General features: G+C 33.4%; 2 protein-coding genes across 3 annotated transcripts; one reads left to right on the top strand and one right to left on the bottom strand.

The window, feature by feature from the left end:
- Positions 1-1,476: 1,476 nt before the first annotated feature.
- Positions 1,477-4,284, top strand: LOC111455866 (probable receptor-like protein kinase At1g80640). Of its 2 annotated transcripts, none has more exons than XM_023097497.1 (10): positions 1,477-1,692; positions 2,155-2,316; positions 2,407-2,657; positions 2,749-2,881; positions 2,964-3,027; positions 3,118-3,214; positions 3,301-3,400; positions 3,538-3,656; positions 3,745-3,834; positions 3,915-4,284. In XM_023097497.1, exons 1-10 carry the CDS (start codon positions 1,512-1,514, stop codon positions 4,074-4,076), a joined length of 1,359 nt encoding a protein of 452 aa, XP_022953265.1. In that variant the 5' UTR covers positions 1,477-1,511; the 3' UTR covers positions 4,077-4,284. The 2 variants fall into 2 exon arrangements, with proteins under 2 accessions (XP_022953265.1, XP_022953264.1); XM_023097496.1 differs by having other exon boundaries at positions 2,146-2,316.
- Positions 4,285-7,648: 3,364 nt separating this feature from the next.
- On the bottom strand, positions 7,649-8,445 carry LOC111456403 (ethylene-responsive transcription factor ERF003-like). Its single transcript, XM_023098248.1, has 2 exons — positions 8,280-8,445; positions 7,649-8,185 (listed from the first exon to the last, which is right to left on the bottom strand). Exons 1-2 carry the CDS (start codon positions 8,360-8,362, stop codon positions 7,717-7,719), a joined length of 552 nt encoding a protein of 183 aa, XP_022954016.1. The 5' UTR covers positions 8,363-8,445; the 3' UTR covers positions 7,649-7,716.
- Positions 8,446-11,796: the final 3,351 nt, after the last annotated feature.

Raw genomic sequence — 11,796 nt, 5'->3', positions numbered from 1 at the left:
TATTATTATTATTATTATTATTATTATCGTTTATTTTTATTTATTTTATTTTTTGTTTTTTCACTACCCATACTCGACAAAGAAATAATAATAAAAAAAATAATTCATCTTTAAACACTTGGAATTATTTATTTTAATTTGTTATCTTTTAAAAAATTATTTTAACTTAAACTATATCTAATTTAATATATACATTACTTATGCCATAATATTTAAATATATAATTGAGGCCATATTCTTCATCAGCTGAATAATTTTAAAAAATAACCCTAAAATAATATTTAAAAAAAATTAAATTAAAGCCTATTATAAGAATAATTAAATATTTTAAAAGTTCCTAAATTAAATTAATCTTATTCATAAACCACTTTGCTTCGGTGGAATATTCAAATGGTACGATCTTTTACTAATTTAAGTTGGGTAAAACACTGTTTGAGACGATAGTATTAATGAACGCTCTCGAGCTGGAAACTATCCTTCTTCTTATAATGAATTTGTTCGAACAGTTATCATTGAAGTTTTACAATGGCGTCTAATATATTTTTAAAATCATTAATAAAAATCGTTAGATTATTATTTATGTATCATTTTTCTTAATTTGTAGCCATACACTTAGCAAAAATGATAATTTAAGTAAAAAAGAAGTCCTTTTTTGCAAAAGTAAGAGTATGTTTTAGTAATTATTTTAATATGATGGAAAAATACATTTATTTGTTTTTATTTTTGGAATATAAAATAACAGTAAATCTTATAAAAATTTGTAATAATAAAAATATTACACAAAAAAGAAATAAAGATGAAGTTGATTAAAAACGAATTACAACTTTCCATATAAAACAAAGCAATTTAAACCATGTTTTTTAAATTTTCAAAATCATCGGGTGACCCGTACAGCAGTAAAATTAATTCACCGTACTACTAAATTACAAAAATACCCTTATACTTAATTATTTTTAAAATACCTATTTTTTTTATAAAAAAAAATTCTAAGAAATATGTGACCATTCCACGCTTTTATAAAAGGAATGATTTGTTCCTCGGTCTAATATGGAGAAGTTTTCACACTTTTATAAAGAACGTTACATCACGAGAGATCACACAATTCACCGATTGTAACGACCCAGATCCACCGCTAGCAGATATTGTCTTCTTTGGGATTTCTCTTTCGGGCTTCTGCTCAAAGGTTTAAAATGTTTCAGCTAGTGAAAGGTTTCCACACCCTTGTAAATGGTGATTTGTTCTCCTCCCCAAACAATGTGGGACATCATATAGAATGTTTCGTTCTTCCATGTGAGATCTCACAATCCACCATCTTCCCCACTTAATAACTATTCTCCCACCGACGTGGAATCTGACAGTATTGACCGAAATTGTCACAAATTTATTTCTAAATTTCTTTACCTTTTTGAAGTCTTAAAGGAAAAAATATAAAGAAAAAGTGGTTTGTTGGGGTTGCTGAAGCAGTCCTTTGTCTGTTGTGTGGACAGAGTGAAGAACACAAGAGGGTTCAAATGGGAGAGAGATTAGGAGGTTGGGCTATGAATCTTCTCACTATTTTACTACCCATGTGGGTTTCCTCTTCCTTGTTCCCAATAATTGATGCCAGACCACAGCTCACTGGGTTTTCAATTTCTAGGACCAGACTCCAATCCATTCCTCTCATTGTGGCCAAAATGGAAGCTCAATCCCCAGGTTTCTGCTTCTCTTCTGTTCTTGCCTTTGTTTCTGTGTTGCATGTTTTGTCTATTTCATGCTCTGTTTCTCTGTTCCATGTTCTGTTCTGTTCTGCTCTGTTCTGCTCAGCTGGGTTTTTGGTGGCTTAAGTTTTGCTCTGTGTTCTGTCTGAAACTCGAAACGTTCGTGAGTTTTCATGGGGTTATTCATGGGGTATGGGATGAAATTGTTTGTGAGTTTTCAATTTCAAGACAGTAACAAGAAGAAAAGGTCAAAAAATTCTAGGACAAGAAACATAGATGCTGCTATAAAGTGAAGAGGTTTTAACTCCTTGTGTTCTTGCTGGTCCCTAATGTCTTTAAACCCCAATTGTTTGTCCCATTTCAGTGTTTTATGTCTTTTTTTTTCGCTTTCTTATCTCTTCATTGGAGCTATATATGTGCTGTTCCAACTCATTTTGTTAACACACAGGAGCTGCAGATGTTAGAGTAGTTCATCACCAAGATTTGAACAAGAGAATTCTTGTAGCTTTGGTTGTTTCTTCCACACTTCTTGGAGCTATACTGCTGTTCCTTTTGTGTTTTTGGATATATCGTCGTAAAACGTCGAATCTTGATGATGAAAAATGTCGAAAGAATTTGGGTATTTTCCTTTTTGAACTCTTTTGTTGCTTTCTAATTAGTATGAATGTACATTATCTTATAATCTCTGTTTCTCTTTGTCGATTCGAAGAGGGTTCGAAAGGGGTGACGTTAAATCCCATCATATCAAGGTTTAACTCACTGAGGTTAGCTAACTTTAAAGGTTCGGTTTCGACGTTCGACTATAAACTGTTGGAAGCTGCTACTGATAGCTTCAGCAAAAACAATGTCTTGGGCCATGGTGGTTCAGGACATGTTTACAAAGCTTGCTTCAATGATAAATTGCTGGCAGCTGTGAAGAGAATCGATAATGGAGGAGCGGATGCTGAAAGGGAATTCGAGGTTAATCGATCGAATGCTCTGATTATTTCGTAGCTTTACGTGTTCTTGTCTGTGAATTCCTTCTTGAAGTGTTCCGTTTATAATTTGGTAGAATGAGTTGAGCTGGTTGTGTAAAATTCGACATCAAAACGTAATCAAACTCTTGGGACATTGCATTCATGGCGAAACACGGTTTCTCGTTTACGAGATGATGCATAATGGATCTTTGGAGTCTCAGTTGCACGGTATGAGTTTCGTTCTTTCTTTTTTGTTGGTGTAAACGGAGAATTTTCGAGCTCACACTTTTTTATTGTTTCGATCTCTTAGGACCTTCTCGTGGATCGGCTTTAACTTGGCATCTCCGGATGAAGATTGCTGTCGATGTTGCAAGGTAATTCCATTCGTTCAAATAGATTGCTCTTGCTCTTTCGTTTCTCGGTATCGACATTCATCATAGAATCATCGTTTTTTAAATTATTAGAGGATTGGAATATCTTCATGAGCATCGAAATCCTCCTGTCGTTCATCGGGATTTGAAATCGTCGAATATCCTTCTCGATTCGGACTTTAACGCCAAGGTATGATCTTCCACACCACCAGTGAAGTTCCCAGTTTAGTTAAAACTTCCATAAGGTTTCTCATTCAATCAGTGTTCTTGATTCAGCTCTCTGACTTTGGCCTTGTTGTCAACTTGGGAGCTCAAAACAAAAACATAAAGCTCTCGGGAACGTTGGGTTATGTCGCCCCGGAATACCTTCTAGACGGTATGCAAGATTATGATGTCGTTCATTATAGACGTTTTTAGACACTAAGATCGACGCATTTCGACGTTGGTACCATAGCAACTCGAGTTTGTTATTTGTTTTGAGTATCAATTTCTGATACGAAAACTATGTCCCAGGTAAGCTAACCGATAAGAGCGATGTGTATGCTTTTGGCGTTGTTCTTCTCGAGCTTCTAACAGGGAAAAAGCCTGTCGAGAAGACGGGACCAACTCATTCCCAATCTCTAGTTTCATGGGTAGCTCACATTTTTCTTTCCCCCACCAGTTTTTCTCTTGTATCAATTGCATTCAGCTTCTTGAACCATCTCATCGAACGAAATGTAGGCGATCCCGCAGCTCAGCGACAGATCAAAGCTACCGAAAATTGTCGATCCCGTGATAAAGGACACGATGGATTTGAAGCACTTATACCAAGTTTGTCAATTGCTTTACTCTTATGTCGATCAGTTGATGTTTTTTTCAAGCCATTCTTAGTCGCTCATAAATTGAAACAGGTTGCTGCTGTAGCGGTGTTATGTGTACAATCAGAACCGAGCTATCGACCGTTAGTAACTGACGTTCTACATTCCCTCATCCCTCTCGTACCGGTAGAGCTTGGAGGATCTCTAAGAATTACAGAACCTCTGCATCCAAAAATGCGTTCATCGACCCGGTAAATGATGGGAGGAAACTGAATGAATTCATTGCTTAGTTCAGTGACATAGTACACGGGTCGAAAAGGGAAGATTCGATTTCGTGCCTGTCGTTACAAGACAGTTTCTTGTTTGTCATTTATGTAACTCTGATTTATGTTGATCAGATGCTGTCTTTGTAAGATTTACAAATCAAAATATTTATTTTGGGAGGAGGCAGCTCTCTTGCATTCTTACCACCTATAAATTCAATATATATATATATAGTTTAAATTGTTAATTAATATAATTAAAATTAGATTTAGTTTTAATTGAATTGAATTGAAACTTTAGTAAAAATGAAAATTTTTATATTTGTAAATAATATTTATGAAGGTAAATTATACATAGGAAGGTAAATTTTTTTTAGTTGAATTTTTTTAAGATAAAAAGTCAGGTCGGTTCGGGGTTGACATTTTATTGATTGAGTCAATCCAACCAACCTGAAAATATGGTTTAAACCTTAACTCAACTCAGTCCTATCTTATTGTTAAAAGGAAGATTAAGAATATTTGATGTTTGTAATAGATGTTAGTGATGTGTTACGACTTGTGAATATTTAATATTTGAGTTTCGTGAAATTTTAAGTTATTAATGTAACAACTCGATAATTAAGGTTAAGTTGGGTTATAAACTCTATTCGGGTTGCTCGAATTAACAATCCAACCAATCTAAAATTTTGAATTTGTTTAACGGATTTACTCAACTCATCCAATCCCAACCCGTGTACACGCATATGTTTATCCAATTATTTTGGAAAAAAATAAATAAATAAACAAATGATTTTTAAAGTTTTATCTCAACTTGGCTGAAGTTAATGGGCCTTTTGCTACTTGCTACGGCCCAAGACTTTTAGTAAAAAAAATAAAATAAAAAAATTTAAATTACAAATTTTCTATTTAGTTTTTAAACATTTGAAATTATATATTTATTCAACTTTTAATATAAAGAATATAATTATAGATATTGTCGTACGTCTATTATTGATGGTATCATTGATATACATATCTTTCGTATATTCTCTTATTTGATATCAATAACCAAAATCTTTTGCTATCGAGCTTAAGATTTTATTACGCGTATAATTCAAAATTATATATAATAAATCAATTAATTTTTAAGAATTTATTATAAAATTGAAAATTTAAACAATTTATACCGGCAAACTTAAGTTTAGAGATCGATTAAACAATATTTAAAAAATAATAATAATATTTAATTAGTTTTTATGGTGTTGGATGAGAGAGATTGATTTGGATTGTGTTTATGGAGAACATGTGGATCCAAAGGGGAAGAAGGGGTAGAAGGCATGTGGTTGTGGTGGCTATGTATTTGGATATCATGGGTGCCCATGCGAAGGTATGGCTAACCCTTTTTTTTCTGTACGACCCGTCCAGTTGACCTAACCAAAAAATGTCAACTCCAAACTGACTCAAATTTTCAATTTTTTTTTTGGTCAGAAACTCAATCAAATCTAAACTGAAAAAAATTTAATTCAACCCAATTTTTATGGTTGAGATAGGATAATTTGGATTGGTCAAATTCTCAAATTATTTGAACATGTCTACTGAATAGATAAAGACAAGATATTTTCAAAATGGCTCCCTTTTCCCAACAGTAGGAAAAAGCTAGTTGAGTTCAGATTCATGCATATTTGAAAAACATGTGGACCCTATTATTGGATAATTGATCAATTTACCTTTTTTAAAAAATTAAAAAAAAACATGAAATTTTGTAAATTAAATAATCTAAGTATATATTAAAACACAATTTTGTAAGGTCACTAAAATTAGATTATGGTAATAAATCATGATTACTCCAACTAATGAGACATGTATGTGTCTAAAGCTCCATGATTGAAGTGAGGAGCATATTAGGTAACATGGGCATGCATGCAAAATTGGGAAAATAATTGAATTAATTGGGGAATAAACGTATAGTAATGATTATGTTATAGGGAAATTTTGATGAAATTATTAATTAATTAAAGGAAATGACATAACATAATCCAAACATAGTCATGAACCCAAATGCACATAGAAGACAAAATCACATGTTTTTTTGTTTGTTTGTTTTTTCAAAGGTTAAAAAAGACAAACATGTGGGTCCTAAGTTGTTGGAACTTGTTTCTCAAGCATCAGTGTGACATTCCCCCAAAAAAGCATCATCATTTCTCACTCAATTCATACATTCCTACCCTTTCAAAAGTAATCCATAAAGTGCATTTCCATTCAATATAATTTTTTTTTTTTATAAGTTTTTCAAATCAAAACGTTTTGGTCGAGTACGTGTAATAGATCAAGTTCACTGCTGGTGGATATTGTTCTTTTTGAGGTTGTCCTCCTAGACTATACCTCAAAGTTTTAAAATGTGCCCATTAGGAAGAGTATTCCACCCTCTTATAAGAAATGTTTCGATTTTCTTTTCAATCGAGATGTGGAATCTCACCCTATAGATTTAGAGATAAAAGGTTTGAAACCACTAACGAATTGAGTATTTTAGTAGTCACCGGTTTATGTGTCAATGAATAGTCTTTTGTGTTTAGCTGATTCGATAAAAAAGATGAGTTGAATAAATTTTATGGGTCTGGGTTTAAATGGCGATTTGGATCTAGGGTGTTAAGCAGATCATCAGGTGATGAAAAAACGAGATAGTCTACGACCTAAGATTAAAGATGAAGATGAAGAAAAGTCAAAGCGTTCGAGACCCACATGAAGAAGAATTAGTATCTAAACACATTGACCCAAAATCAAATTGAATCTATTTTAAGCGATTTTTTGTCTCGTCTATTAATTAACCTATACAACTAAAAATAAAAGATTACGACACAATAATTGAGACTATTTATGAGATTTTATCAAATTATAGTCTTTTTACTTTAGGATCAAAATTTTAATTTTCTCGACCAAATTTATAATTTAAACAATTTCACTTTATTATATGCTTTGCTTGCCCGACCCATCAATTTCCTTTTCCACGATCACTTTTCATCAATCATTACACGATCTTCTTCATCATTTTGTTTCGGGTCGCATCAAAAAAAAAAAATCTCATTCTCGACCTTTTATGTCAACTGGGTCGAAACTATATTTGCATCCCAAACATCGTAACATCCGTTTTTTTCAAATTAAGCCAAGATTAACATTGTTTAACATCATAATATCGATTTTTTTTTTTTTTGTTCTTTGATGGAGAAGGAGGAGCATGAGTCAAAAAAAGAACAAAGCAAAGCTGTAAAGTTGATTATAAGAAGTGGAAAATTAGGGTTCATGTGTTCATATTTCTTGGATTCCTCCATTAATGTGATCACTTCTTCATGATTCAAAAGCAATAAGGAAAGACAGACAGAGAGACAAGACATGAAGACAAACAAGAAGAAAAAAAACTTGAACCAATATTTGTGGTCTGAGGATCTCTCAACTTTGACTGCCACTTTTTGTCTTTTTCTGTTCTTTAATGAATTTTTTAATTTCTAAATTATCAAACTTTCAAATAACACTTTGAAAATTATATTTCATATGATCCATAATCATATATTACTACAACGTGAAAAAATATAGTCTATAATATATCTAATCATATACATTAATATATTAATAAAATCTAGAGAAAATTAATGTAAAAATCATGTAATAATTTCGAATGATCCGAGGTCTAATAGCTCTTGTATCATTTGTTCAATGTCATCATCCTCAAGTGGTTGAAGGCATTGTTGATGATGAATGTTGTTGTTGTCGTTGTTGGTCTCTATTTGGGTTTCTTCTTGTCGCCACCGGTGGGTGGTGGTTTGGGAAATGCTCGGGGAAGGGCCGCCGTATACGGCGTAGTTGGGCTCGAATCCGGGGTGTTGTTTATGGGCAGCGTGTTTTTTGGCGATTTGTAGTGAGGCTAAATGACATTTGTGTAATTTCGCCATCAGAGGGGCGGAGAGAAGTTTGGAGGAAGACGATGATGACGATGACGATTGTTGATCGTTTGGATTGAATTGGAAGTTGGTTCGTGCCTTTGGACCGCACATCAGCCGAGCTGCCTCGTCATAAGCTCGGGCTGCGTCCTCCGCTGTCTCGAACGTCCCCAACCATATTCTTGTCTTCCTGAAAAAGTTTTGATTTTTAACACATGAAAAGTTGAAAATATATAAAAATTTCAATGCTTTCTCTATGAAAATTGAAGAAGAAGGAGAATTACAATAGAGGGTGGCGAATTTCGGAGACCCAAGAGCCCCAATGTCGTTGTCGGACGCCACGATAGCGCTGTTGAGGTCGGGCCATGGATCGATCGTCGGAGAAGAAGAAGAAGAAGCTTGAAGAGGTGCTCCAATGGCGGAAGAGCTATGAGCTTGGTTGGTGATGGGAATAGAGAAAGTGAGTGATAGGGTCATAGGAGGGAGAGAGGTGAAGTATATATAGACACCTTTTTTATTTCTATTTGGAACCTTTTGTCTCTCAATTTCATTAAAAATGGGTCCCTCATATTTGGCTTCTTCCTTCTTTCCTTTTTTAATTTTCGAACCCTTTTAATCTTTTCGTAATCCCGACACGATATAAGATTGGCTCAAGTAAAATACGCTTCATTTTAGAATTTTTTTAACCATTTTATTCTCAAAACTCGTCTCGTTCATTGTGATCTCAGTTCATTAATGTATTCTTTCTCTACTCATGTGTCACAAATTCTGTGAGATCCCACATAAGTAGGGACGAGAACGAAACATTCTTTATAAGGATGTGTAATCTACGAATTATAATACAGAATCATCTCCAAAAATCTCGGTTAGAGTAGGCATATGCCAAACGTGAATACCACTAGAAACCACCGACGGAACACCGGGTAAAGAGACCCAATCTTGAGTGAAATAAATACCGCGGCTTCGATCTTTTTCAACAAAATCTTTACGTAGTAAATCAACAAAACCAAAAGTGATGTCTCTTTTCCCTTCAAGTTTACCTACTATGGTACCAGCATGAACATGGTCTCCACCAGACAAACGACGTAAGGCTTTAGCTAGTACACGAAAGTGCATACCATGATTCTTCTATCTATCAATAACAACATGCACTGCACAGTGAATGTGAAGAAGTAGACCATTATCTCAGCAATAATGAGCTAAGCTAGTATTTACCGTGAATCCACCTGTTAAATAGTCATGCATAAAAAATGTGTAAATCTCTCCCTAATAGACGTGTTTTTCAAGGACATACTAAAGAGGGCAATATCTACGCCCCATAGAAACTGTCTAACTGAGACTGTCCCTTGGCTCGTAGGTCCTGACACAAGGTTAGAATTCTAGCTCTTCCAGAGTGATATCTCACTGATGGCTCGGGCCTCCTAGAAGGGGGCCTTCTTCGCTCTCCACCTAAGTTGTGCAGGAAAGGCCCAAAGCCAATCCCAGAGAACAGTGAAGCTTTATAGAGTCTAGCGGTGAACTTGAGATGTTATAAATTCTCTTCAAATATATGCATTTTGAAATAATGAATAAGATCGAGTCAAAGACGATAGCTATGTTGCGATAAAAGTTAGAATTTTGAGAAGAAAAACAGGAAGAATCTATGAAAATAAGGTGTATTTTGTTTGTTATTGCCTGAAACATTGCAAGAAGGAAAGGTTAAGAGTCTTGGTTGGTCGGAATATGGCCAAAGAGGCCGACCATGCAAGATGTTTGAAACATCATTTTCTGAAAAAACGACGTCGGGCCCTCCATGGTTGAACACACAGACCCACTAATAAAATCTTACCCTAATCACTACACCAACGCCGACATCAACTCTCCATAACCCGACCATAAACTCCCTCTTAACTATATAACTATAATTGCCTCCCCCACACTCAGTAGTAAACATGTCATGTTCTAGCGTTCGAAAGGTCAATTCTAACGTGATTCATTCTAATGGTCGATAATTCGATTTTCATGTTCGTATTTGATGAACTAAAAGAGTAACTAAAGATTTCTTGTAACCTTCATGTATAAGAGAGGTAACTGAGACCACGTTTCAAGAATTGATAGTTACTACTTATATCAACGATATGAACATTTCTTTTCAGTGGCTATATCATAAGAACTTCAATAGTTTGGGTTAGATGCTGAGTGACCATTTTGAAATTTTTTCAAAAAAATCACGTGAATGACGACAAAACGTACTAAAATGACCCCTTTAAGTCGGTAAGAACAATCTTATGTTTCGAAAGTAGTTCAAGACATATAAAGTAACGTCGTTCGATTCTCAACATAGGAAACCTCTCCATATGACATTTCACTCTGTCAACCCACATCCCATTTTTCTTCGTTTTTTTTAGTTCAATGTCAACATATGTGTCTGAGATATTCAAATATCTGATTTATTTATCAAACATTTATATGTTTTAATCGGTTGAGTTATTCTTCAATTGGTATGTAATTAATTCCACTTCTTTGAAGCCGACAAAACAAAAGGATAAGATTTCTCTTTGGAACGGGACCAATTTAGGTTGTTTCATTGTGGCCAGGTGATTGGTGAAGCCCTTTTCATGATTAGATTTTATCAGATTTATAACTTTATTTTCGAATGTTTTATGGGTTCAAATTTTAATTTGATCCTTATAATTTTAAAAATTTTCAATTTAGTCCTTCAAATTTGATTTTAATTACGATAAGTAATATAATTTTCACATTTTTAAGGAAACATTTGAATTATAATCAAATTTAAAAAAGAAAAAACAGTTTATTAAAATTTGTTTTTGTTTTTTTTATATGTAGTTAAGAATTAAAATATATTTTTAAATAAATAAATTAAATATTAAAAAATAAAAAGAGAGATTAAATTTTTAAAGACAAAAAAGAAAATTAGAAAGGAATGTGAAATGTAGGATGGTTTTTATGGACAAAGGCACATGCAATTCAGTGATAAGCATTTAATGTATAGCAGCAGGAGCAAAGAGACCCACCACGACCACAAGACGACCTCACATCACATGTAACTCTACGTCCGAACGTGTCGGAAAAAATCTTAGTATTACGATAATACATATTCGTTCTTTTCATCATCTGACACGTTATTAGATTATAAAAAATTTCATTTCATATGTTTTGAATTTCAGCCTTATAATTGAAGTTTTTTTGTGTTATAAATTGTAGCACTCCATATCTAACATATGGAATCCGAAATCGGTACCTGACAACCGTATCGTATCCTGGTATCTCCTATGACATGGTCACATTACCTACTCATCGTTTCTTGAAAATGAAAACTATCCACACAATCAATACGAGTCTTTTTAGGACATGAAAATTTTTAGGAGGTCACTCAACATAGAATTACTCTAATTAAAACGCGTTTAACGATCAAATTTATTTAATTATGGTTATATAATATTTTAAAAAAAATAGTTAAAGGGTTTGGTATGGTTATAATATAAATAATTAATTATAGAATCAACCAACATCATTTTGTATCTTTAATTTTATATAATATGATCTTAAATTTGCTACTCCATCTCTATATTTGTCATTTGCTTATTTTAAATGTGACTAATTTAATATGAAAATATTTTTCACATGGTTAAATTACTCGAATTAATAGACTATCATAAATTTAATGTTAAATTACTAGTTTAGTCGTGAACTATTGTATTTGTTAGGAGTGTTCGTCAGTTAGGTTGGATTGAGTTAGGTCGAGTTTGAGACATTTTTTAAACCAAACCTAATGTTCAGGTTCAAAAATTTTCAACCTGG

Source organism: Cucurbita moschata, unplaced genomic scaffold, assembly GCF_002738365.1.
Source record: "Cucurbita moschata cultivar Rifu unplaced genomic scaffold, Cmos_1.0 Cmo_Scf00018, whole genome shotgun sequence".
NCBI classification, from domain to species: domain Eukaryota; kingdom Viridiplantae; phylum Streptophyta; class Magnoliopsida; order Cucurbitales; family Cucurbitaceae; genus Cucurbita; species Cucurbita moschata.
Note: the sequence above shows the minus strand (reverse complement) of the source record. Positions and strands in the feature narration are given on the sequence as shown.

What these genes read in the sequence shown, in the direction of transcription:
- LOC111455866 (XM_023097496.1), top strand. Translation starts at nt 1,512, where the DNA reads ATGGGAGAGAGATTAGGAGGTTGGGCTATGAATCTTCTCACTATTTTA. An exon ending in TTTGGAGTCTCAGTTGCACG is followed by an intron (nt 2,882 to 2,963) that starts GTATGAGTTTCG and finishes TCGATCTCTTAG; the next exon opens with GACCTTCTCGTGGATCGGCT. An exon ending in CCCGGAATACCTTCTAGACG is followed by an intron (nt 3,401 to 3,537) that starts GTATGCAAGATT and finishes ACTATGTCCCAG; the next exon opens with GTAAGCTAACCGATAAGAGC.
- LOC111456403 (XM_023098248.1), bottom strand. Translation starts at nt 8,362, where the DNA reads ATGGCCCGACCTCAACAGCGCTATCGTGGCGTCCGACAACGACATTGG. An exon ending in GAAATTCGCCACCCTCTATT is followed by an intron (nt 8,186 to 8,279) that starts GTAATTCTCCTT and finishes AAACTTTTTCAG; the next exon opens with GAAGACAAGAATATGGTTGG.